Below are 26,016 nucleotides of genomic sequence, written 5' to 3'. Positions count from 1 at the left end.
ACACCCCCTGCTCACAATACCAGGCTTGCTGCATCACAGCCACTCCAACTGTTCTTACCAAGGAACGCTTGAGCAGCAGTGTGTTATGGAAAGAAATCCTTGGGTTTACTTTTCCAGGGTGAAATACATCATTTAGGAGTGCGCGTGCATGCATGTGTGTGTATGTATAGGCATTCATCAGAGACAGATGTAGGAAAGAGAATGGGGAGGCAGCGAGATTGGGTTTCACTTTGAATGTGCTTTACAAACAGGAGATATATTTCTTTCTTTGTTTTAAACAAAGAAATCTTTTTCTAAGTTGCAAGTGAGGGGGAAAAGAGAAAGACTTAGCAGTTAATTGGATGCTCTTGAAAAAGGAGCCGGTTGGACCTAGTTCCAAACACTTGGGCATATCAGGTTGTATATTTTCATAAATGGTTTTTTGTTTTTTTAAATTTCTAGTTACTGTCTCTGAAGAGCTGTTTTCAGTACCTGGTTATAGTAGTAAAGGAAAACAAATTGGCAGGCAAGGCCTGTGGCATTGCCCTTGTATCTGTGGCCATCCGGGCTGCCTCTGTGGGTCACCAAGATCTCTTAACTGTAGTGAGTGGTGTGCAGAGGGCCCTTGGGACTATTCACCTGTAGAAAGGTGTGTGGAATTAGTTTTCTTTGCTGCACGCTGGGCCTCTCCTCTCCCCCTTGCCCCCCACCTCCCGAACTGGGTAGCACCCATTAAAGAAGGGGCCCCACTGTGGAAACTGAAGCAGGTGATTTTTTTTCCACATCACAGTTTAAATTTGCCCATTCAATAAATAAGGGGATGTTCCCACCCTGAGATTATTAAGGTGACAGCCTTGATGGTCAGCTTGAGCTGGAGGCTCGGAAGGGCTGATGATGGTTTAATCCTGACTGCCCTTTATATGCCCTGGAGCCCACAGCCCTTTCTTCCTTCTGAGAGCTGGGAGGAGACAGCTTGCTGTCTTGCCAAAGTGAAGCTGCAAATAGAAGGCCATGCTCGGCAAACAGAACCAGAGCGCTCTGTTCCACAAGGCACAGGGCAGATGCCTCTGTGTGTTTGGTATTTATTTTATTTCCTAATCCTGTTACCAACAGGAAAAGACCCTAAGGAGTCTCTAATTTTATTACCAACAGGAGCAGTTTATCTGTTGTCTGTGGGGCGCTTGGCCAGATGTCCTGGGCTCTGAGCATCTCCTTACCATTCTCCCTGTCCTTCTAGGGGAGAGCCCAAAGCTTCTAACCTGACCCAGGAGAGTAAAGGCAGAGAGGATTCCTCTCTGTCTTGGGGGCTCAGGATGGGAGCCATGTACTTGGGTCCTGGTTTGGAGGTACTTGAACAATGTGGAAACAAATGAGGCTTCTACTAGAACTGAGTTGCTCTCAGCTACCCTGCAGCAGCTTCCTAGACAACACTCCCTGACCCTACAGTCTTACTGTGTTGAGCACCCTGCTCCGCACAGCAGGGCTGCAGTATCACTCCTCGCCAGCAGAGGTCTCACCTGAGTTGTTCTGGGTTGTTACCCAGACCCGAGATCCTTCTGTGGGCTCCTCCCCCACCACAGACTGATTGGCTGAGCCCAGCTGTGAGGGCACAGCAAACTGGAGATGGTTAAATCCATGGGAGAGGTGGAGGGGAAGCAGGGCATAGCACATCACAGTTCTCCCTCTAACAGAACGTTAGTGGATAATGAATGGTCTTTTTGGTCTCCACAAAAGCCTTACTACCTTTTGGAGTTAACAGTGATTAAAGTAACTGTTGGTTATTTTCCATCACTCTATTAATAAGGACAAACTGGATGTAAAGAACTCATATTTAGCTTAGAGTATTCCTTCCCCCACAAGAGTCAGGAACTGTATGGTTCCAACCAGCAATGAAACACTGCATATATAGCAGGGAAATGCTGCCTGGCAGTAATCAGAAGCCTCGCAGCAACATGTAAACACTGCCTCTAAAGGGGAAGCTGTTACCATGCAGGAAAGCAAGGGACCAGGAAGCAACAAGTCTTTAGATGGTGGTGATGAGTGTCAGGAAGAAAGGAGGCAAGGGTGAAGAAGCTAGCGGTGCCTTGAGAAGCTAGGGCTATTGTAAGTCCTGGCAGGACGGCTCCTGGGGCGCTTGGTCTGGACAGCATATGCTCATCCTGCGGACCCTAGCTGAAGCAGGTCTCCAGTTCATTGCTGTGTAGACTCTGGTTTCTGGGAAAGTCCCGTGGCTTCCTAACAAAGCAGACAGGCTGTGCCGAAGGAGCTCTTGCTACTCAGGCCCAGCACAATGTGGGAAATTATTTTGTACTTACTGCATCTTTTTATATAAAGAATATCCTGCACCTCGCTTAGTCATTAACATTTTAAAGCTGTTGTTAAATAATAGTGTCTTGCTATCATGTCATCTGTCGCTCCCCCTCTCACACACCTCTGATGCGTGCAGACATTCATTTGCAGGTCACTGAGCCTCTCCACTGTGGACTCCATCTGACACTTTACTGTTGAGTTGGTGGGTCCTATCTTTTCCTTCCTTCCTCTAGTTCTGTTTCTGAAGTCTCATTTCTCTCTTATGACCTCTCTCCTCTCAGCACACCTCCACCTGACTCACACACCATGAACTACCAGGCAAGTCCCTCATGGTCATCACAATGGCACTGTGCTCCCACGGTGGTCCGTCAGCCCCGGCAGTGCCGTGATCCTAGGCTCCTATCTTCCGTTCACCAAGAGCCCCTCTCTGACTCTGACTCCACTTGTCTGTGATGCTTGCTTGCCATTTCCACCTTGGTTAGTTAAGAAACACCACCCTGTACAGCTGTTTTCAGGGAGGGTTGAGAGCAAATTGATCTTCTTTGACTATGGGCAGTGCCATTCCATGGATTTGACTGAACAGAAAGAGGGAAAAAGAAGAAAGGGAGCCAAGTGTCAGGTTTCATCTCTGTTTTCTCATCTGCTGGAGTGTGTGAAAGCTACATGCTCCTACTGCCACAGCTAAAAACCTGCACCATCATTCCTTCCTCATCACATAACCCCTTTCCTCCTTAAGGGGTTTCTTGCCAGTTATTTGGTCATTGGGAAAAGGGACTAATCCATTAATACTATATTCTTATATCACATCATATTATATAATGTGTAAAAAAGGAAACACCAATGAAAGATAAATTTCATAGAAAAATCAGTCTTTGTTTAAATAAAAGAAAGGCTTGATCAGTGAGCATTTAGAACATACGATCGAATGGCTGAATAAGACCCTTACTTAGTACGGGGTGCATGCTAGGCCTGTCCAATCATCAGAACTGAGGTAGTCTGGGGACAGTTCCTACCTTCTTCTTGAATAGTCTGGGGGCAGTTTTATTCTGTGCTGGCCAAGGATACCATTTGTGTTGGTTGCCTGACAGAATATTACTGATTCCTCCCCCCCCCCCCTTTTTTTTTTTTTCAGTTGCCCAAGTCCTGAGCCACAGTTCTCTCTGGCTGCCTGTCTTGATAGATTTTAAAGGCCACTCAGAATGTGGCCTCTTCCTTTTTCCCTTGAGTCAAGGTAGGAGCACAAGCATAATAAGTCTTAAAAGGCAAAAAGCATTTTTGTTGTTGTTTTAAATTTAGTTCCTGTCTTGCCTTACTTAGGTTCCTTCTGAGCTCTGAGCATGTTCAGCCTATAAAGCTTTGGAAAGACCCAGAAATGATAAATACTGGCCATTGGGATAGGATTATGTGTCTGCATTACTTTTTTTCCTCCCAAATAAAACCACTTGAAGAAGGAACTTGGCCCAGCCTGGTGGCCCCAAATCCCAGTCTGATATCCTTTCCCCGAAGGGTGTCCCATCTCTCTGTTCCACCTACCTCCCACAGCACTGTCACATGCCAGCCCCCCACCAGGCAACCTAGGAATACAGGAGAAGCATTTCAGTTCTGCAGGTGCTTAAAAATCAGACCAATCAGAAAACATCCTTCTCAGTCACGCTAGGGTCACTGCCATCGGAAAGAAGAGAGAAATGTGGGTAAGGCTGTGGAGAAAAGAAAATCCTCGTCCACTGCTGGTGGGGATGCAGACTGGCAGAGTCAGTATGGAAAGCAGAGCGGAGTCTCTGAAGTATTGAAAGCAGAACTACCACATAACCCAGAGACGCTCCTGGGTGTGTGTACTGAAAGGAAAGGGAATCTGCATTGTAAAGAAACCCTCAGTCCGCCTTCACTGCAGCACTGTTCACAATAGCCGCATAGGAGGCAGCCAGAGTGTCCATGGATGGCTGTGTGGATACAGATCAAGTGACAAATGTACAGAGGAATACCCTTCCACCTGTAAAAGAGGATGTCCTGCCTTCTACCGCAACACGGGGGAACTGAAGCTCCTTACGCTAAGTGATACGAGCCAGGCACACAAGAAAACAGCTTGACCTCACTTATACATGGAAAAAGCAAACACTGAAAGTTCACTACACAGAGATGGTGAACGCTGGAGGTAAAATGACAAGTGAGGCTGTGAAGGTCAGACAGTAGGTAGAGGAAAAGAGGAGTCTACAGGTCTAATGTATACCAGGAGGACTGATGTTCATTTCATAATCCTGTGTTGTAGTAAGGGTTTTGCTAAAAGAGTATAGCTTAGATATTCTACAAACACACACACAGGCATGTGCGCACACACAATAAAAATGAACAATATTAATTTGTTTGACTCTGGTAACCATTTACATATATACAAAACATCACACTGTAGACATTAAACATATACAATTTTTAAAAATCAATTCTTTGCTAACGGAAAAAAATAAAGAAATCAGTTGTTTGCTAGCTTTGGGGGGGGAAAATCAGACATGCTGGACGTACTTTCTGATGTATCCCAATTTCATATATTTATCTTAGTAAAGGGCCAGATGTTCTCATTTCTATTCAGGAAGCATGCTAATCAGAGATATATTTCTAACTACCATAGTTTGCTCAGATTGCACTGAAATGTATAGTATACAAAGAGCGTCTCTGGGACTAATTAGTGTTTTTAAATATTTACTTAAAGCACATAGAAATTGTATACATTTCTAGGAAAAAACAACCCATGGGATGGGCAGGTTTTGCAGCAGGGGATGTTTTGCTGGTTTCCTAGGGCAGTACCCTAAGGTGCTCATCAGTCTGTGTTTTCCCATGTGATCGGGAGGTTAATGAAGGCAGCCGTGGGGCCCATTGTTATTTTTGGACTGTGAATTGATTAGGCAGAGGACGTACAGCGTGGCGGTGTGTGGCCAGGCCTGTGTGGCTCTGGCAATGGCCCAGCAGACTTTGAAGACGGCGTGCTGCTTCCTAATCACAGCCTCACCGCCTGTGCTGTGTTGTGGCTGTTCCTGGGGTCATTCCAACTGTTCATAGACACTGGCAAAGTCTGGGCTGTTCGGACACAAGATAGGCCTTTCTCAGGAAAGCCATGTTCGCCCCTTGCTGTTGGCTGGCGAAAGTCTATCTGTCTGGACTAATTCACTTCAGTCAGTGGAGACTGGCTCCCTGCCTTGTCCCATCCACTGGGCCGCACTGCAAGGATTCAGGTGTGGAGAGATGCCATCTCTTTGTCCCCAAAGGTGTGACAACTTAAGGGGAAGGAGTGGCATAGGGGATCCTTCCACATACCGCAAAGGAGTTGACCTGTGAACTGTGGTTTAGTTAAAAAGTAGTTCTGTGGATGGGGAGGGAGGAGGGCACAGCAAGCCAAAGCCTTGCTGAGTGTGGCATATGCAGAGTCATCAGGAACTTCAGTGTGGGTGGCACATGAGGGAGAGTGCCTGGGAGCAGAGGAGCCCGAGGCGGACAGGGTATGGCCAAGTGGCCTGGCTTCTCCTGTCCTAGGCTAGCAAGTTGGGATCAGGTCTTCAGAAAGTGAGGAGCATGATGTTACTGTGGTGTCAGGACAGTCAGCAAACACCTGCCTCTTGGCTAGATCACGCTGTCTGGTTTTCTTGGCAGTCAAAATACCATGCACTAACTACTTCCGTTTCCAGTAGGTCACACTGTTGGAGACAAGACCCCATGCTGGCTGTGTAGACGGAAGGTCAGGGTAAATACAATCCGGTCCTGGCCATGTGGCCATCAGAAGTCTACAGATGAGGGCGGGGGCATCATGACTGCTTGTTGCCAGGAAAGTGGCCTGCAGCATGGCCTGGTGGGAGCAACAGTTGGCATAATTATTCTTTCACAGGCACCACCTGAGATCCTCCCCAAATTTTCACTCCTGTGTCTTACAGGAGACTAGAGGAATTTTTCTCAAATATTTAGCAAAAATACACTTAAGTAGCTTTCTCTAAAGATCGTTTAGACTGAGGAAGATTCCAAATGCAGTTATGGAATTGCGTTTCTCATCACCTGGTTGGGGCTTGGCTCAGTGACCTAGGGCTTGTGCTTGACTCTTGCCAACAGTATATTTCACCTCAGCAGAATGACTGCACCTGGACTGACAGGGCAGACCTTAGTTGCACGGCACTGACAGTCTCTATGATGAGCTGCCTGAGTGCTGACGGGCACGGGGAGCATGCCCAGGTGTTGCCCAGATAGGAGCTCCTGCATTCCGAAGGCCCTCCGTCGCTGGGTATGTGCAGCTGTGCAGAAGGATTGGTGTTCTCTCAGTTTATTTCAGTCTCCTGAGGAGGGTGAAAAAGAGGAACAACAGAACCACTTCCACAGAAAGCGTGTCTGAGAACTTGTCTCTGCCCCACGTGTTCTTGCCTTCCTCAGAACATTCCATGTTAATTACACAAGCTGTCGCCGCCAGTTTCCTGTTGGTGTCTACAGCTCTGGAAAACAGGTCCACGGAACCCAATGCCCATCCTGTGCCTGCAGTGTGCTGTGGCAGAGCTAAAGGGGGCAACTTCAGGTGAGGGCAGTATGCGCCCCTGGCCCCAGCACGCCAGAATCAGGCATGCTGACAGGACACAAGACCTCATGGTGCTTTGTTGACGAGGGCAGAGCAGCCTATAAGGAACCCTTGTGGCACTAGGACATAAGATGAGAGAAAAGCTCTCCATCCACGTGACTTTTTTTAAATTATTTTTATTTCATGTGCATTGGTGTTTGGGCTGCATGTATCTGTGTGCGGGTGCCACATCTTAAAATTACAGACAGTTGTGAGCCGCCATGTGAGTGCTGGGAATTGAACTCAGGACCTCTGGAAGAACAGTAAGTACTCTTAACCTCTGAACAATCTCTCCAGCCCCACCCCCACTCACTGAAGGAGGAATCAGCCACAGGGTGCTGAGTGGCAAGAGGGTCTCTGGAGACCCGTTCCTATATCTGGATCCCATGACTTGTTTTCCTCTGCCAGATTTTTTTATTTAAATAGTGTCTCTCTATGTAGCCTTGGCTGTCTTGTAACTCTCTCAAGTAGACCAGGCTGGCCTCAAACTCACAGAGAAATGCCTGCCTCTGCCTCCCAAGTGTGCCACCGCGCCTGACTTCCTCTGCCACATTTTTTTAATTGCTTAAATATATGTAACAAATTTTGCCATTTGTAACATCTTTACGTACATAGCATTACTTCTGCTCAAATGTGCCACCATCCTCTGTTTCCAGAACGAACAGAAACTTCACCCTCTGTACTAACCACCCTCCATTCTCCCTCCTCAGCCGCCGGCAAGTCTCACCTGTCTTAGAAACCTGCCTTGCTCAGATGTTCCCTATACCTGGAAACACTTATTTGTCTTCTGTGTCACTCTGTTGCCCTGAGTGTCCCTCACACATACTCTCCCCACCTCCCATCCTGGGAATGGGCCTTCCTTGTGTTCTTCCTCTTACCCATCACTAACGTCCCATCCAAGGGCCATTTGTGAGTCCCCTTAGCTGGTCATTCTCTGTCTGTAATATCTGGTTTAGGGCTTTCTTCCTGTTGCTGATCTCCTTATATGATTGCTGTGTACAAGAGCCTTCTCCTATCCCCCCCCCCCCACACAATCCCCTGGCCAATCAAAGGTAGCCATCCGCCTCAGAGTGGAAGTATAGGGCTGTAGTTTATCTTGGCCAGTGATTGCCAGGCCCTGTCCATGCCCTGAGAGGCAGTGGAGCATAGAGGGAAGGTCTCACCATTACTAGCTGGATGTTTTTGACTGACATCCTTATATCCGGAAAACCTTTGTTTCCTCATCTAGAAAATGGGTTTACTAATAGGACGTATTGAGCTCAAGTATGTGGACATGCAGAACAGTGCTTATGTACAGGTTTGGTCATAATTATTGCCATATTTGTAACCTGTTTCACCAGGTTTTATAAGAATTAAATGAAATAACATATAAACTGTTCATGAAGAGGCTGGAAGGTAAGTAGGTGCCAGCCACCTGTATGCATATGTATCACATAAAAGCCAGCACGAGGGGCTGGGGCACTGGCTGCTCTTCCAGAGAACAGGCTTTTAATTCCTGGTGCCCTCTTCTGGCCGCCACCTGCACCAGGCACGAAAGGTATAGCATGCAGGCAGGGAAAGCACCCATACACATAAATTAAAATGTCTTTGTAAAGCAACAACCAGCAAGGCACTTAGACTGGATTCAGTGGCTGTCCCCAACTCAGAGTTGAAGTTTGGTCCCATAGCGGACTGCCTCCACCCAAAGCGGGGGGCCTACCTTCATTTCCTGTTTTCTTTCAGAGCAACAGAGAAATGAAGAGCCCCAGGCAGTGGGAGACTGGCGACAGAAGCTCTTCTCAGGGCCTTGGCAAAGTAAAAACCGGAGGGGCTGCGTGAGAGGAAAGTCTCAGGGTTGACAGCCCAACCTTAGCATTTTTCATCCCTGCCTTCTTTTGAAGTTTGGAAACAAGACCTCCTGTGATTGGAGTCTTTCTAACCTCCAGCAGAATATCATCCATTTCCATCTGAGTGCAGACAGTGAGTGGCCTTTCCTGTTGTGTGGGCCCCTACAATTTCAATCAGTCTCACAGAAGAAAGATTATTCCCTATGGAAACCAAGCCTTACCAGACTTGTCTCCCTGTCCTAATTTCAGCTAAAAGAAACAGCACAGATGGTAAATAACTGTGAGAAATGAGTGGAAACTGGAAGGAGGCTTCCTCTGTGAAAGGAAGTGCTGACTCAGACTAAGGGGGAAGTTGGACTCCAGAGGAAGTGTGAATGTGTGTGTTACGTGTGTTTGTGTCGTGATGTGTGCTCATATGTATTGTAGGCAGGTGTGCATATGCGCGTGTTGGGATGTGCTGGAACAGAATGCAGTTTCTGGGGAACATGTCATTCGTCCCCACTCAGGGTGTGAAGACAAGCACAGTGTGTCCTTTAGTCCCATTATGCCCTGCTCGCCATGCTCTGCATGACCCAGTCTCCTCTAGGTGGGCCTGGACTTACAGGTACTTTCTGAACTTATGTTAGAAAGGCTTGAGCTTCTGGCTGAGATTGAAGGGATCACTTAGGGTTCTGCTTAGTGTAGAGAGGCTCAGGTGGGTGTTTACTGGGGCACTCCTTCCTCTCACCTATGTTTTAGCCCCTAGAAAGACCACTGCTAGATGTCACCCATTGAGCTGGATTCTCCCAGCCCTGCCCACTTTCTCCAACAAGCAAGGCCTTCTCTGCGGCTGTATCAAGTCCCTGTATTCCAGGAAAGGTGCAAGGGAGGAAGGTTTGTCCAAGTGTTCGTCTCCTACCAAAGTCGAGTGAGTGGCTTCTGAAAGTACCTGGTTTGTGTCTGTTGTGCTGCTGTGAAAGCTGCCATTCTGAATGCCACGGCCTTCTGCAGGTTTTTTCTCTGCTTTTTCCCAAGAGTTGGCAGTGATCCTGGTGCACGCTTCAGCTCATTGGTAACAAGGACACGTGAGGATTTACACATCAGAGTTATCTATCTCCGACAGCTCACTGGGTGCTCAGAATCCAAGGGCCAGGCCTCAGGCCCCACTCTGACCACTCCCCTGACCACTGACTGGCTGTGTTTCACCTAGTGCTGGCCAAGGAAGGTAGAAAGGAAGGGTAGAAGCCTTTCTCCATCAGCAGCTGTGTACCAGGAGTTCCTGTGATACTTCACCATCTTCCTCAGGCTTCTGCTGGGAGCAACTGCAGCTAAAGAGAGACTGCGCCTGAAAGGTGCCCGGGTGTCAGGTACTACAGCCCTCCCAGCCCTTCAGGGATAGTGTTTACGTCTCATGGAGCTGGGAAAGGACACATTCTCACTGGTTCCAAGTCCTCACTCTGCTCCTTTCCGATGTGCAACAGTGTAGCCACGTGACACACTTTGTCAACACTGCTAATCTCATCGGCATTTTAGCCTATTCCCCAGACACACATTTCACAGGCACAGTGAAATTAGAGTAGCTCTTATGTAAGAGGACCTGAGAGGGAAGGGGAGGCTCAGGGAGGTTCATGAACCCACATTGCTGTGACAGAGGACTTGAAGGAGACCTTGGGGAGCATTGAGGAGCACTGGGGAGGAAGAAACACTTTCTAATCAGAATGGCCTCCCAGGTTGCTGGGGACCCTCACCATGCAGGATTAGTTCCTTCCTGGGTACAGCAGGTGACAGCCTGAGGAAGGATGACCTGAAGATAGAAAGAATTGGCTTCTGCTGGGACCCTAAACCCCAGTCCAGATACGGGATCCCAGGAAGGTGAGACTCCCGGCCAACAGGGAGCTCTCTTAGTGAAACCTTGTTCCTTCTGTAGAGGATTGTGAACATGGGACTAAGGGCTTGGTTCAGCAGAAATTTTCCAAGATCTCAGAGGTGCCCACCTGTGTATAAGATGGGGGCTGAGTCTGCCTTCTTCCTGTCAGTCCCCAATCTGAGTAGAGAGGCCAGGAGGCCTGGCATAGCCATACTGAGTCCTAGGCATGAGGCAGGTATCTCTGAGACGTTAGTGAGAGACCAGGAAGGAGAGTGTAGAGGCGCCAAGCTGGATTAGGACATGGATATGGATTTCAGCAGTGCAGACAGTCAGGGCCCGCTGGTGGCTTAGGGCCTCCGTAGGGCCTATCCTGTCTGTGATGAGCATGTTGGCTTTTTCCTTCTTTGCTTCTTTCCCAAGGTGTATCCACAACCCATATTTCTTCATATTTTTCCTTCCAGTGGAGACCTCAGAGAAGAAGCCAGTGTTGAGAACTATGACCCTCTAGTGCATGCCCTCCCCAGCAAAATGGCTCTGGAAATTCTGTGGGGTGGATGAGAAGCTGTGTGCTTCCTGAGTTGAGCAGCTCAGACTCTCCTCCGGCCCAGGATCATGGTCATAGGCCTCTCCACAGTATGGGCTGGAGGCAGACACACTCCCAGCTGACATAGATGTGGCAAAATTATGGCACTTTCTCCTTGGTCAGCAGTTCTGCAGCCGGAACTACCATATGGAGGAAGGCAAGGGACAGCTAGGCCTTCCGTGCACAGGCACAGAGTTCCAAACGAAAGGTCATGTCCAAGAGACCGATGGTGTTTTTGAAGAACTGTCTTTCTTGGGCAGTGGCTTGAGCTAGTATCTAATTTTACTGCCAGCTTTGACTGGAGTTTTAAAATATCACAGTCACTCATCCCCGTTGTCTGTCCTGGTGAGCCGGGGCCACACCCCTTCCTCTCCCAGGCACTCTGCAGTTTGAGGCAGTCACTGACACACACCTGTGTAAACACCTGACCACAGCGCATGTGGGAGGAGGCTGGGAGAGTCATCAGCGTCTTCTCCTATGTCATGGAAAGCAGACACAGCAGAGACTTGGGAGAATCATCTGGAAACCCCAAAGAATAGAGTCAGGCAGAACATGACTGAGGGGCATGCTGCAGTTAAAAGGGGAAATGTCTCCCTAGAAACTCAGCAGTAGGGAAGTGGGCAGAGAGAGTCTCGGAGCCTGAGTACATGGGTGAAGATGAGGTTGGCCATGGTCAGGAAAATGCGTAGTTAAGTGTGACTTGGGCCATCTGGGAGGAAGGGCCATGCAGGCCAGCATTGCCAGCTACCCCCATCTCCCAAGCCTGGTTTGCACTGGGAGCATGTGCGGTGGCAGGAGCGCACATAGGGCTGCCGCTCAGGTGTCACACCATTAAGCCCGTACAGACTTGGGGACGTGAATGAGGACCTGGCCAGGAAAGGGGCTTTGCTGCTAATGGTAATGAGGTTTGAAACAAAAGCAAGTAACCAAAACCCTACCGAAACCCACAGCATATTCAACATACTGGTGGCACATCCAAGAGATGATTGCCTGGGTTCAGTGTCCACAATGTCCAATTGAAGTTCGACTCTACAAGCTTCATGGCTTATAAATCCCCATCTTGGCATGGCACCCAGGCTTTCAGAACATGAAAGGATCCAACCCCTGATGAGTCCATTGAACAGTTTGGGGAACTGAGACACCAGGACAGGCAGCAATTTAGCCAAGGTCACCTGCTGATGGGCGAGGAACCCACGCCTGCTCAGACAACAGTGAAAAGGGTGTGGGCTTGGCACCCACACTGCCCAGTGAACTTGACTTGTGCCTTGCCTCTGATCTCATCAGACATGTTGAGCAGGGTACCTGCATTACCTCATGACGTCCTCTCAACAACCTTGTGTGTAGGCTAGGGCATGAAGAATAAAGTGCCTTTTCCAGGGTGATAAGCAGAGGACCAGGATCTGAATGAAGTCCCAGCTGAGACCGGCTGCCCCTACATCCTTGCATTCCTGACCCATTCGTGCACTTGTATAGAAGGAGGTGATAGCCCCTCTTCTCACCTCTGCTCTGTATCCACGAGCATGCTGCTATATCCCTGCTGCTCATGGATATAGGAATATAGGATACAGGAAAACTTTCCCAAGAGCTCCCACCCAGGACTGTAGCAGAGGAAGAGGGTGCAGTGAGTGTGAATATAGAATCTGTACAAATTTCAAGTTGTCATTAGCCTAATGTATGGTCATTTAAAAATAACCATGTTAACACTACTGTTACAGTCTCCATCTCTAGAAAAACAATTTAAAAAGGACCAGTAAGCTGGCCCAACTGGTAATGTGCGCACCATACACACTTGATCACCTGACTCCCGTCCTGGAGCCACATGAAGACGGAAGGAGGAAACTGCACAGAGCTCTCCTCTTAAAATCTGTCCACCTTCCCCCCACCCCCCGCCGAACACACACACACACACACACACACAAGAATAAATGTTTTAATTACAAAAGGATCAAGGTGGCTGGGGAGATGGCTCAGTGATTGAGAGCACTTGCTGCTCTTCCAGAGGACCCAGGTTCAATTCCTAGTGCCTACATGGTGGCTCACAACCATTTGTAGCCCAAGTTCCAGGGGATCTGACACCTTTTTCTGACCTCAATGGCCACGTCACACACATGGCACATAGACATATATGCAGGTAAAGCATCTACACACATAAAAATAAGTGAAACTTAAAATAATAATAGCAACAACAAACAAGCCGAAACAAACCAAACAGAAACCAACTCCCATTTCTTCTGAGTAGACCCTGGGCTGGCAGCAGCGTTCCTTGGGAGCTTGTTAGAATACAGCTTTTGAATGGAAACCTGCATTTTATTTTTATTTTTTTAAACTTTAGTACATATAGAGTATTCTGCCCATAGGACAGAAGAAGGCACCATATCTCATTATAGATGGCTGTGAATCACCATGTGGTTGCTGGGAACTGAACTCTGGACCTCTGGAAGAACATCCAGTGCTCTTAACCTTTGAACATCTCTCCAGCCTGGAAACCTGCATTTTAATTGGTCCCAGATGAGCGCACTTCCACACAGGGTGTCTGGAAAGGGCCATTCTGTGATGGGCTCCTGAAAGCAGGGCCTGGGTCTGGTTCTTCTTTGTCTCCCATAGTGCACTTGCTCTGTGCTGGACCTGAGAGGACCTCAGTGTTTGTGCCAGTGTGCTGCCACTGTCTGATACCTTGACCAAAACCCATGCACAGATACGCAGCACAGTGAGTGGGGACAGAAGGTCTGCTTAGATGGCAGGGGAATGCGGCCACATTTCTCTGGGCCACGCTACCTGTGCCCTTGTGTCTGAGTGAGGCAAGTCCCTGCATCCTCTGGCTTTTGGATCAGAACTTCCTTCAGTGAAGGGCACTGGTTGTGGTTAGTGGCATATAACTGGAGACACAAGGTCAGATTCCACACATACTCCTACATATTCCTACCACACACACCTGCATTCTGCTCACTGTCCTGGAAAACACCCCATCGTGTGTCCCTGGCTCTTTCTCCTGGGACCTCCAATGCCGCAGGGCTGTGGGGAGCAGTGAGCCAATTCCAAAGGTGACACTGGCTCTGTCTCCATCCTGATGAATATCCCGTCCCTTGGCCTAAATTCAGGGAAAGGATAAGCTTGGGCTTCACAGGCCCCGTCTGCATCTTCCTGGTTGCTGAATTGAGTCCCAGGACTCTGCCAGAATTGAGCCGATCTGTGACAGTGATGGCCAGCCCTCAAGTGAGGCCTTGCAGGTCCAGCTAGGTGGCTCTGTGGTTCTTCCGAGATCCCTGTAGCAGAGAAAGAGGCCAAGGCCCAAGTTAGTATCAGCAGCTCCGGTTTCAGCATACAGAACAGGTGGCGGGGGTTCTCTTAGACAGGGCATCCTGAATCCACTTCTTCCATCCACTAACTGAACTCAGCGCGGGAGTCCAGGGTACCTTCTTTAACCCACATGTCCAGCCATCTGCTGGCCTCCTCTGCATCTCTCTTCTTCTTCTCCCAGCCTGCACTGCTGCTGTTGGCCCTACCCCCTGGCTTGCCCTTGCCCTTTTCCAGGTCCTCCCCATGCAGCTCTCCCAGAATCTAGCCCAATTCAAATAGCACTTCTGTGCCGAAGAGTTGTTTGTGAGATGGAGTGATGGCAGTTTCCTAACCCTGCCACTGTTTTCACAGCCCCAATGTGGCAAGGGTGGGAGAAAGGCCTTGTGACCAAGATTATGCCCAAGTAGGTGGGTGCAGGTTGAGGAACCTGCTTGCTCCCAAGTGGCGTGACACAAAGCTTGTAGCTTGCTAGGGGTGCCACACTTCCTGGCTAGGAGGGGAGGCCTCAGAGTGGCGTTGCCGTTCTTCAGGGCCCTGAGAAGAGGACTGTAGGTATTTCGAGGTCTGCCGCACGGTATACCAACCCTTGCTGTCAAGGCTACCCACCCCCCAAGATTCTGGCACTTGTCTCTAGCCCACGGAGATCGACGGGTCATAGCCTATGCAGCTGTGGGAACCAGACAGCAGTGCAGGTCACTGTTAATGTGCCAGAGTCTGGCACAGGAAGTCATGTCGAAACAGAAACCTCCAGATGGCCAGCTGGGTGACAAGAGCTGGTTGCTGGGGTACCACACCCTGAGCAAGCTGGCCAAGCAGGGAAGAGCATTTGCAGAGTCAGCCCTCCTGTGGCTGAGCACCTACAGTGACAGACAGAGCCATTCCTCCTGGGGACACATCCGTTTACCGCCTCTCCTCCCAGAGCCTATCAGAAGGCCCATGAGAGAGTGTTATCCTATGTCTGCCTCTAGTCTCAGGTCATTGCCCAGCAGGCCATGACCCAGAGCGGGGTGCTCTGTTCACTTCCATTGCTCAGTGGCTGCTTTTAAGCGATGACTAGCTGCTGCCTTTGGGTGACCTCTGGTACCCCAGTGTATCTCAGTGAGAATGGGGGCTTTGGGTGGCCCCCTGCTGGCTGACACATGTTGCTTCTTACCAAATCCTATGAGGCTTGGGTCCCCAAACCCTGACTAGGGAATGAAGAAAGGACAGACACACACACAGGAAATCTGGGATCTGTGTGTCTGTGGGGTGCGTGCACTCTGGAGGAGCCACAGCTACATGTCCCGATGTCCTGGTCCCCAGGGCTCTTGGTCTTGGGTGTGTCAGCCAAGTTCAGAAATGAGTTTGGAATTCGGGTGCCATTCCTTGGAACATTAGCCTTCGAAATCTGAGGCAGTCAGAGATAAAGGGACCGCAAAGATCAGAAGCCCTCCCTCGCTGACCAAAGACCTCGGTGTCCCAGGGAAAATGTGAGAGGACCTCAGTGTCTGGGGAGAATGTGAGAGGGCTGTGCAGTCCACCCACAACCCCACCTTTGTGGCAGGTGAGTAGTGCTGGTGCCACCAGCTCCTGTTACTCACTCCCCTTGTCACATCCTGTGTGGTTCTCTCTCGTGTCGGTGCAGCTGCCCTGGAGGCCGGAAACGCCAGCCAATCCAAAGCATCCTCGGTGCACTGGACTCATCTGGGATAGTGGGAACACTGTGAATGGGTACACAGGAGGTCATTTTTGTGCTCAGGGAGGCTTCAGTTCCTTTTCAGGCTGTTTCTGCTTCAGCAGACACACTGGGAAACTTGTATTTTCAATTTCCTGTTCCTTTTGGCCCATGATATGTCAAAATGTGCTGATCCCCCAACCTGGCTCTTTCTGGCTCGCTCTTAAAGAATGCCTCTGCTGCTGCCTGATACAGGGTTGGGACTGTTCCCAGGGAGCCACCTGAGTTATAGTTTTCACATGGAGTTGTTTTCTCTTCCTCTCCCAAGCCTAGCAAGGTAGGGCCAGGCCACCCTTGATATGGAGAGGGAAGGTCTGGACCAAGATATCCCCTTGGCCCCCAGCTGTGACCCTGCTGAAGGGTAAAACCCTTTCAGCACATCGGAGGCTTGTCCATGTGGCTGTAGTGCTCAGCGCTGTGACTCAGTATCCTTACCTTGTCCTGTTCCCTGATGCCACCCAACACCACAGGCTGCACAGACCCACTCATACCTTTTTCATAGTCCTTTCTTGGTCACTTCATCCTTCCCTAAGGCCCTGTCATCAGGGCAGCTTTTGTGGGGTTAGAAGTGTTGGACAACCCTTTCCCTCCTGCCAGCCCCAATATGTTTTGGGTCCTCTGCAAGGGAAGGAAGCAGTGAGCAGGGTGGGACAGAGATGAGCTGGCCCCTACAGCTGTCTCTTCCCTCCCTCCTGGCCTTTTCGTCCTTCCTGCTCAATACCCTTGTCCCTGCCATTGGAAGAGGAACTGAGTACCTGGATGGCTCAGCATCCATTTCTCACAGGGTCCCTCTTATACCTGGTAACAGTGTGCTAACCTAGGTCTGTCTAGTAGAACTGTAGCTAGCTTGTAACCTGACCCTGAAATTAACCACTTGGTAGTAAGGTAAAATGATGAAGGGTTGATGTGCTGGTGTTGCCACCATGGCCAGCTCTGTGGCCAGGAGGACCGCAGCATCTCAGCTTGCTCTCGAAGCTTATCTTTGCCAAGGTTGTTATCAGCAGCCAGGCGCCAGATCAGAGCCAGATCCCATTCCTCATCTCACAACCCATTCCTGATTCCTGACCAGACTCTAACAATGAGCCTATGTGTGCTCCATTGGTTGGTGTCCCAAGGGCATGATTTTCCCTCACCGAGATCAAACTGTCGGCTGCCTTTCTGACATGTGAGACCACAAAGGCAGCTTGTCTGTCCCCTTCCTGGGGTCATGTGTTAGAGCCAGAGCATGGATCTGCTGCAGGCTGCATGCTAGGGCCCTGGTTTGCTTCTGACCACAACTTATACTTCACCCATGCCCCAGCCTGTGAGCAGTGTGATGCTCACAGGACAGGACATTTCTGGGCTGATGTGGCCGCGATGCATTCCCCACCCTGAGGACCCAGGCTAATCCTGCCTGTCCCAGGTACTGCTGCTGGGCCTTGTCTTTGAGAATAGGTTTGGTGACCCCATGTTCCCAGTCACTGTGGCATCCAAGAGCTCGCTGCTTCAAAGGCTAGAAAGCAGAGTGACTGGTGCTCTAAGCATGTCAATCACGGGAAGATTTCCAGATGTTTCTTCCCATTTCCAAATGGAAGTATTTGGATAAAAGGCCAAGAAGGGTCCCTCCAGCTGTCACACCTCATGATCCTAGGTTGATTTTTCTGAGTCTGCTAGAGAAAGACCATAGGCCCAGATGGCTCCTACAGCTCCTTTTTACCCTGCTTGTGGGCATATCTCCGGAGCTATCTCTGGACCCCAGCCTCTACCCAGCCTCTCAGAAATGCTAGGCTTAGAGTCTAAAGTGGAAGGTGTGTTTGGTTCTGTCTGAGTTTGGCAGCCTATGATGTCACCAACCATCATTGAACCCCCTTGTGTTTGAACCCCCTTGTGTCATGTTCTTCCTCTTCAAGAGCATAAGGACAGGTGGGGAGTTCTACCACATTGCTGCAGTCTGAACGAGATGAACTTTGAGCCAAAGGCCTAGGTTTAGCATCTGTTTCTGCTGCTTACCAGCTGTGTGGTGATAGGTCATCTCACAGACTGCAAGACTTAGGGGAGGAGTAAGCCCCATTAGCATGTCACCCAGTACCTGCCATCTCTACAGACCCTAACCCAATGGCAGTGACAATGATAATCCCGTCAACATAGTCATCCTGAGTTGGCAGGGGATGAGAAGAACCTAAGATTTAGAGCAGGGGTCCTGGATTCAGGCTTTTGCTGCACTACTCACTGACAATGGGATGCAGATTCTGAGCCTCAGAATGCCTCTGCTTTTGTCCCTGCAGAACAGAGGGAAGTGTAGTCATTGTAAAGGCCTAGGAGGCAGGGCTGGCAAGCTCCTTCACCCCAAAGTGGGATAATGCTCTTTTCTTTCCCTTCACAGGCACACATTCTGGCAGTTCCGCCATGAGAACCCCAAGACCAGAGTTGGGGACCCTCCGCCTGAAGGGCTTCCCGGCTTCAACAGTGGAGTAATGCTGCTGAACCTGGAGGCCATGCGCCAGTCTCCGCTCTACAGCCGTCTGCTGGAGCCCGCACGGGTACAGCAGCTTGCAGAAAAGTACCACTTCCGGGGCCACCTCGGGGACCAGGACTTCTTCACCATGATTGGCATGGAGCACCCCGAGCTTTTCCACGTGCTGGACTGCACTTGGAACCGGCAGCTGTGCACCTGGTGGAGGGACCATGGCTACAGCGATGTCTTCCAAGCATACTTTCACTGTGAGGGCCACATCAAGATCTACCATGGAAACTGCAACACCCCTATCCCAGAAGACTAGGCGCCAGCTCACCCGCTGTGCCTGTGGGGCCCCCAGGCCTGTGGAAGAAAGAGTGACTCTCCAAGGATGCCCTTTGGGATCAAGGTGCTGCAGGCTCCCAGCTGGCCGGTCCCCATCCAGTGGCCATCCAAAGCAGCTTAGCTGAGCACTGCTGGTGCTCAGGCTGCTCCTTCAGGGCATCATGAAGGACAGACACAGAAGGTTTCTGGGAGGTGGAAGGAAAAATGCACCCTTGTCCACATGGAATCAAAACCCTTTTAAAGAACTGGCGTTGGCTGGACCAAATCAGCACCTAGAGCAATAGGCTTGTGCTTTGTGAGAAAGAACAAGCCGTGCTGCCGCAGTTCCCAGGAGCACTGAACGAGTGAGTCAAGGTTTTAACAAGTAGCCCAGAGCTTAAGCCTCCAGAGGAACGCCACAGCCCCACATCCTTTCCCAGGAGGCTTTGCACCTCCTCTGGATGTTCACCTTGCTTGGTGCAGGCTTCAAAAGAAGCAACTCTTTAGATAAGGCCTGAGCATATGTAATAATCCCCTTATAGCATCCACAGCTGTCATCTCCCCCCCCCCATTATATCCCAGAACCCCATTTTCCCTTGCCCATTCACCTGTTCCAGGTGACCTGACTTTATTAAGGAATCAAATTTACCATCAAAGAACGGAGACTGGCCATGCCGAAACATGCACTGGAATTGTCTGGACTCAGAAGGTTCATTCCAAGGAGCAACCTAACGGCTCACAAACACAACAGGGTGGGCTTGGTCTCATTGTAGTCCCTGGAGAGGGGGGAAAACACATAATTTCCTATTGCACCGTGCCAGGCCCTGCCCCTCCATAGAAGCAAGCACATTTCTATATTTGTGGTGGGCCCTGTCAGTCAGCTGCCCACATGAAGCCCCCAAAGGTCATGCCCATACAGTCCAGCCCATGCCCTCAGGCAAGAAATGTGAGCTTCTGGTTATATTTTCTTTCAGTTTCATTGACTTTTAATTTTTCTTTCACCATGAGCGAGAATAGCTAATAAATAATCTTTGAGAACACTTGATTCCTGTTGTTTGTTCTCTGATCGCAGTTTTCAGGGGCACAAGGCTTTGAATGAAGAATAGAATCAATACCAACCAGAGGGCATAAAGGACCAGCAGAAAGGCCTGCCTGGGGGTGGCCATGAGGTGATACTGGCCTGTTTGGTTCCAGGAGCCACATCATTCCAGTGATAGCTAGGTCCATCTGCCCCTGGGACAAGCCCAGACAGCTCCGGCCCCATAGCCTAGACCTCCCAGACGCATTTATGCCTGATGAGGTGGCACACACTGGCCCTCTGCTGGGGCCCAACTCATTTGTGCTCCTCGCTACTTGATTTCCTATTTATAGCTTCTGGTTATAAGATGCCTGCTGTGAGCCAGACATCATCTTAAGGATTTATTTTGTGCTCTAGATAATATTCATGAAAACCTCAGCAAGTTCATTCCAGTTGTAAAGCTGATGTATAAAAATGGAGATGTGGACAGAGACCTCTACTGTGTTGTTTACTGCAGCTTTTTATTGTACAAAATGTTGAACAGCTTAAAATGTTGACTAGGGGAATAGATAAATAATGCATCCTGCGACCATATAATGGAATATATTAAAAATCATTGTAAGGAATACTTAATGTACCAGGAAATACATGGACTAGTGAGTAAAGAATATGAAATATAAGATTGTATGTATGTCCTTTTTAAAATTACATATATGTGTGCATCAGAATGTATTTCTGTACAAGTAGGTACACACATGAAGTGTATATATGTGTGAGCAGAGGGAGAGTCAAGAACAAGCCTCTTCAGTGTTTTATTAGTTCAACTCCTCAAAGACCATGCTTCAAACACATTAACAAAACAGTTGTCTCAATCTCGGGGGGTGGGGAAAGTGGATTGAAAGCCAGGCAGTTTTTTAAATTCGCAATAACGGCAGAATTTTTCATCAACAATTAAAGTGTTTCCAAAGCTACAGGTGTCTACTTTTGCAAGAAAAACTAAGCCAGGTACTCAGAGCACAACAGACTCTCATACTTACTGTGCGTGTGTGCGTGAGGGGGGATAAAACAAGGGACAGCTTTGTGGAGTCGGTTTCCTCCTTCCACCTTTACATACCCATTGCACCATCTTACCGGTCCCTATTTACTTTTGAGAACAGCCCACAGGCGCTCCCCCTCCTCTCTCTCCAGTGGCCTTGACTTCATGCCTCTGGTGAATGGTAGAATCGTAGACAATAGGAAACCCAGCCAGGCGGGCAAAGGAAAAGCCACCATGGGTTCCTTCCTCGCCACGGGTGGCTTGTAACAGATGCTGGAGACTTGACTTCTGATTGCGGTCCTGCGGTGACCTGTGTTGTGCATATACAATTAAAATGCTGTGCTTCGTTTATTGCATGGAACCTTCGCTGCCTAGTACATATCTGTACATATAATTAGAACGAAAGTCCAGATAGCATTTCTGAATTTAAAAACTTCATTTATGTTAATTTCCGTATTTTTACTATTAATTTTACAAACCACATAATAAATGCTGTACATTTATTTAAACATTTTAATTACATTCATTTATTCGGCATGTGTGTGTAGATTCAGTCACACACATCCCACATTGCATTGAGCATATGGAGGTCAGAGGGCTTGGGGAAGTCAGTTCTTGCTTTCTACCATGTTTCCCAGGATGCAACTCGGGCTCTCATGCCCGGCAGCAAGTGCCTTCACCTGCTGAGGCACCTCACCAGTCCAGCGTCCATTTTCAACCATTCTTCTCTGCAACTAACAGCAAGTATCATCCTGATGGCTCTACAGCCCATGGGTGGCCATGATCGATGTCTCCCGTAGGGGGACTCTCTGGCCCTCACCTCTCCCGTGGCTGCCTCTCTCTAAAGAAGTATGGTCTAAGAATAGCAGCACTAGCCTGGCTTCCATTTCCTGTACAATGCAGCCTTTGTGCCCACACAAAGTCCACTCCGCACATGCTGATAGCATTTGGAAAGCTTGCAGGCTTGTTGATGAGACTCACTCCTGTAAGTGTGTCAAGCCAAACAGAGTCCAGCACCCCACTCGGTCGCACATCATCAAGCCACAGTGGTGCAGTCAGTTTAGCCGTGCCTAGCCCGGAGCGCACAGGGCCTAAGCAGGTACCTGCTCCAGCCTCCTCTCATCTTAACAATGACTGGCTACTTGGGAAGGCTAACTTGGGATTCAGAGGTGGGTGGAGTGGTACAGTGGATTAGAGGCCTGTCTGCTGGAGACTACAGTCATCCTCATTACCTGGGCCACCTTGGATAAACAAAGCAACCCCTTCTCCCCCATTTCTAAACCCCAGGGCTAGAGGTCCGCAGCAGAAGTTTACAGGAGAGATGTGTTGGGATTTGATAAAAGTATGAAGTAACACAGGTGCACTGGAAGTCTGGGAGGTTTGTGTTTGTTTTTTTTTTTTTAAGATTTATTTATTTGTTATTTATATAGCATTCTGCCTGTGTGTATGCCTGCAGCATCAGAAGAGGGCACCAGATCTCACTATAGATGGTTGTGGGCCTCCATGTGGTTGCTGGGAATTGAGCTCGGGACCTTTGGGAGAACAGCCAATGCTCTTAACCTCTGAGCCATCTCTCCAGCCCCTGTCTGGTAGTTCCTATTGGTTACACGTGCTGCAGGTAGCCAGATGCTTGTGGATGGTCCACCTTTGAGGTAGTCACATCACTCTGCAAACGCCTAAGAGGTCAAGGGCTGCCTCAACTCACAGGTAACTTGTTGGGCAATATTCCGATAACTCTCTACCCTGGCCTTAGTGTCTTCCTGTGAAAAACAACCAAGGCTGTTGTGAGAAACATCCCCCCAGCCACGTGTGGAGCAGTGGTGTTGAAAATGTCTTCAGGTTCACACATGCAATGCAGACCTCCTCACCCACTCGCTGTTCACCACACAAACAACCAAAACTCACATCGATGGGTGACGTACTCCTCCATCCCTGCTGTGTGCAGGCAAACTATGGAGGACTGTTTGCAATCGTGAAAGAAGTAGCCATCTTCCAAGAGCCCCTGTGTACACGCTTCCCATAGCTGTGTCAGCTAAGATCCTATCTTAACTTTAGACTTTTGTGCCTAGCTACCAAAGGGCCTACGAGGCACAACCTCTTTACAGACGTGTGTTCATTCCATGGATCACAGGTAGGGAAGCACAGAGGGTTCAGTTCCAGCTTAGGAGCCCAGAAGGACCTATCTTGAGGACACAGGGGGCAGTGCACAGAAAGAAGGCAGCAGTAATGGGGCAGTATCAGATCCCAGAGCATCTTGAACCCTGAGGGAAAGGTGCCACCACAGCCATCTCGATAGAGGCCCTACATCCTCAGAGCCAGCCCAGGGAGGGAGTATGCTTTGCATCCCTCCGACTGCTCCTCTCAGCCTTCCTCCTGAAGAGTAGGGCTTGCTTGCTCTAGCACTTCCTGGGTCCCACATGTCTGGCTGCCGGTAGGGTAGCAGCCCGTGTGAGGCCATGGTGGTGGGAAACTAGTTACCAACACTGCAACTCACGCCCCTCCCAGGTCCCACTCCTCAGGAATTGTAGGGCTCCTCCGCTTTATTCCTTTATACCACCGTATCTTACTCCCACGCCCTAACAGACAGTTATTCCAAAGTGTTTCCGGTGCACTCTGTCCTCACAGTGTGGCACTCTTGTTTGCTGTCTGTGGCCTTCACTGAAATAACTGTCTTACACTTCCTTTTCCCTCACTCACCACTGCCTGTTGTATGAGACTTTTCCTGGGGAGAGGAGGGACAAATTGGCTATTCACTCCAAACAGGAAGACAATGGCAGACCAAAGAAACAATCCAACCGGAGTCCAGCCTGGTGAGCCGGTGAGTTTATTGGTTGTTTATAGGAGTGTGGGTGAGGCTTACTTCCCAGGGGCACACACAACTCAAAGTCAGCTGCATCTCTACAGAACTTCGCAACCGCTACAACCCTAGGGTTCTGCATGACTTGCAGACAGACGGGAGAAGCTCCTCCAGGCAGCTGAGCGGGTCTGGTCCCCCGCTTCTCTTCTCCCAGTGGACTGTTCACTGCCTCCGTAACGTGTGACTCTGGAAGCTCTCCAGGCCTGTGAGGTTTGTCCGCTTGCCTGGTCTCCAGAGCCTAGAGTCTCCTTTCTCCCTTGGGGAAGGGAGGAGGGCTTCAATTCAGAAGGAATCTTTTTCTTTTTGATTAAGTTTTTAAAAAGTCCCTGTCCCAAAAACAAAAAAAAAACAAACAAACAAAAAAAAAAACCACGAAACAAAATACAGCAAAAAATCCATCATCTTAGCCATTTCTAAACACACAGCTCAGCAAACGTAAGCATCGCCTGTTGCTGTCCAACAGCACACTATAGCTTTTCCAACCAGCAAAATGGACACTCTATGCCCATTGAACAGGACCTTCTTTCCTCCTCCTCAAAACTGCCGGTAACCAGCACTCTAACTGTACTTCCTGTTTCTAGGATCCTCTCCACGAAAGTGGCGTCCTACCCTGCACCTCTGTGTGGCTGGCTTCTTCACCACAGAATACCTTCAAAGGGTCACCGTGCTGTGTCGTGTGGCAAGCTTTCCGGAAGGCATCTTTTAATTTGGAGATGGCGGCACTGCCTTTGACATCACCCCACAGTCATGTGGAGGTCTCCATGCCGCCAGCCCTCCCCACACTGCTTCCCTGGAGGGGGTCCCCTGTGGCCTCCACCCACACACTCACCCAGTCACCTGTGTCAACATCCCTATTCTCATTTCTCCTGGGGGGGTTGCTGAGAGATGGCTCAGTGGTTAAGAATACATGGTGCTCTTTTTGAAGTTCTGAGTTCGATTCCCAGCACCCACAGCAGGAGGAGCTGGATCTATTTGGGCAGTTGCAATTGAGAGAGAGAGATTTATGTGTGTGTATATGTAGGTACTGGTCCATCCACTATAGGTACTGGTGGTTGAGAGCTGCCCAATATGGATGCTAGGGACAGAACTCCCCGTCCTCTGAAAGAGCACTTAGTGCTCTTACCTGCTGAGCCATCACCTCATCGCCAGCACTTTCATTTTGAGCCAGTGACAATGGTTGCCTTCCGGTCCCCTACCCACCCTCTCCAACAGGAATCTACTTTCTCTAGCTGCCTCTGCTGGTTTATGTGTCTCTGTGTGTGGACACATGTGGGTCACCGTCTGGAGTCTTCCAAAACACGTGACTAGTCCTCAGCCAGCCTGGGCAAGAATGCTTACAAGAGGCTCAGCGCTGAAGACGGCGTCCCTCACTGGGTGCCCAGAACGCCTGTGCTTGCAGGACATGCGTGCTGTTGGGAGATGGTTAATCCTCTTTTGTTGAGGCAACAGACAGTGGCAGCAAGGCTAATAATCTCCCCAGGCTACGTGTGAACACAGGCTTAGGGAAATTGACAGGGCTTGCTCGTGGTCACAGGCAGATGGCTCTGTGGCAAACTCGGAGCCATCTCTTTCCCCCTAAGCATTTCAGAAAATTCTTGACTTGAAGCCAGGAAGCCACAGCGGCTTGTCACTCCAGTCTTCCCTCTTCCTGGGTCTCTGTGGCTCTCCTCTTCTGCCTATCTTTCCTGCCCAACCTCCCCCTCTGGAGACAGCACCCTTCTGTCATCCCATGCTTTGAAATGTCCCAGGTGGTGGTCTCACAGCCTCCCACTGCTCCTTTCACAGAGACAGCCAGCTTCTGTCCTACCTTTGTGGTCCATGAAGGCCGTTAGGGAGTGAACGACCTGGCTGTGCTCAGGTGCCTTGTGTGCTGAGAGCTTTACCTGGCTCTGCCACCTCCACCTTATCTCCTTTTTTATGTTTCTTCCTCCTGCTCTTCCATGGAGCCCCCTTGAGAGGTGGAGGAAGGCTTATTTGGACCTCAGTTTATTAGATGTCCCTTGTTTGTCATCTGTATGTGTGCCTTCTTGCGTACGTCATATGGGATCTATAAGAAAAAGTAGCTATAGTGGATGATGGTGAATATGACCTGAGGGCTGGAAAGGAGGCTAGCAACCTCCTGTGAAAGGTGTAGAGACTGCATGGATGGAAGGAAAGAGAGGAAGAGGGCCTGTCTAAAGGGGGTCCTAACCAGACATAAGGCCTGGAAA

At 49.5% G+C, this 26,016-nt stretch overlaps 1 protein-coding gene across 2 annotated transcripts in view; it reads left to right on the top strand.

The window, feature by feature from the left end:
* The window catches only part of Xxylt1 (xyloside xylosyltransferase 1), a 129,953-nt gene extending 110,013 nt beyond the window's left edge, over positions 1 to 19,940 (top strand). Inside the window, exon 4 of one of the 2 annotated variants that reach the window (XM_055625176.1) lies at positions 18,500 to 19,940. In XM_055625176.1, the coding sequence (XP_055481151.1) occupies positions 18,500 to 18,896 (397 nt within the window). In that variant the 3' untranslated portion in view covers positions 18,897 to 19,940. The remainder of the gene's footprint in view (positions 1 to 18,499) is intronic. The other variant, XM_055625177.1, reaches the window with a different exon arrangement.
* The last annotated feature ends 6,076 nt before the right edge of the window (positions 19,941 to 26,016 follow it).

The sequence above is a fragment of the Psammomys obesus genome, unplaced genomic scaffold (assembly GCF_907164565.1).
Source record: "Psammomys obesus unplaced genomic scaffold, mPsaObe1.curated_primary_1811, whole genome shotgun sequence".
Classification (NCBI taxonomy): domain Eukaryota; kingdom Metazoa; phylum Chordata; class Mammalia; order Rodentia; family Muridae; genus Psammomys; species Psammomys obesus.
Note: the sequence above shows the minus strand (reverse complement) of the source record. Positions and strands in the feature narration are given on the sequence as shown.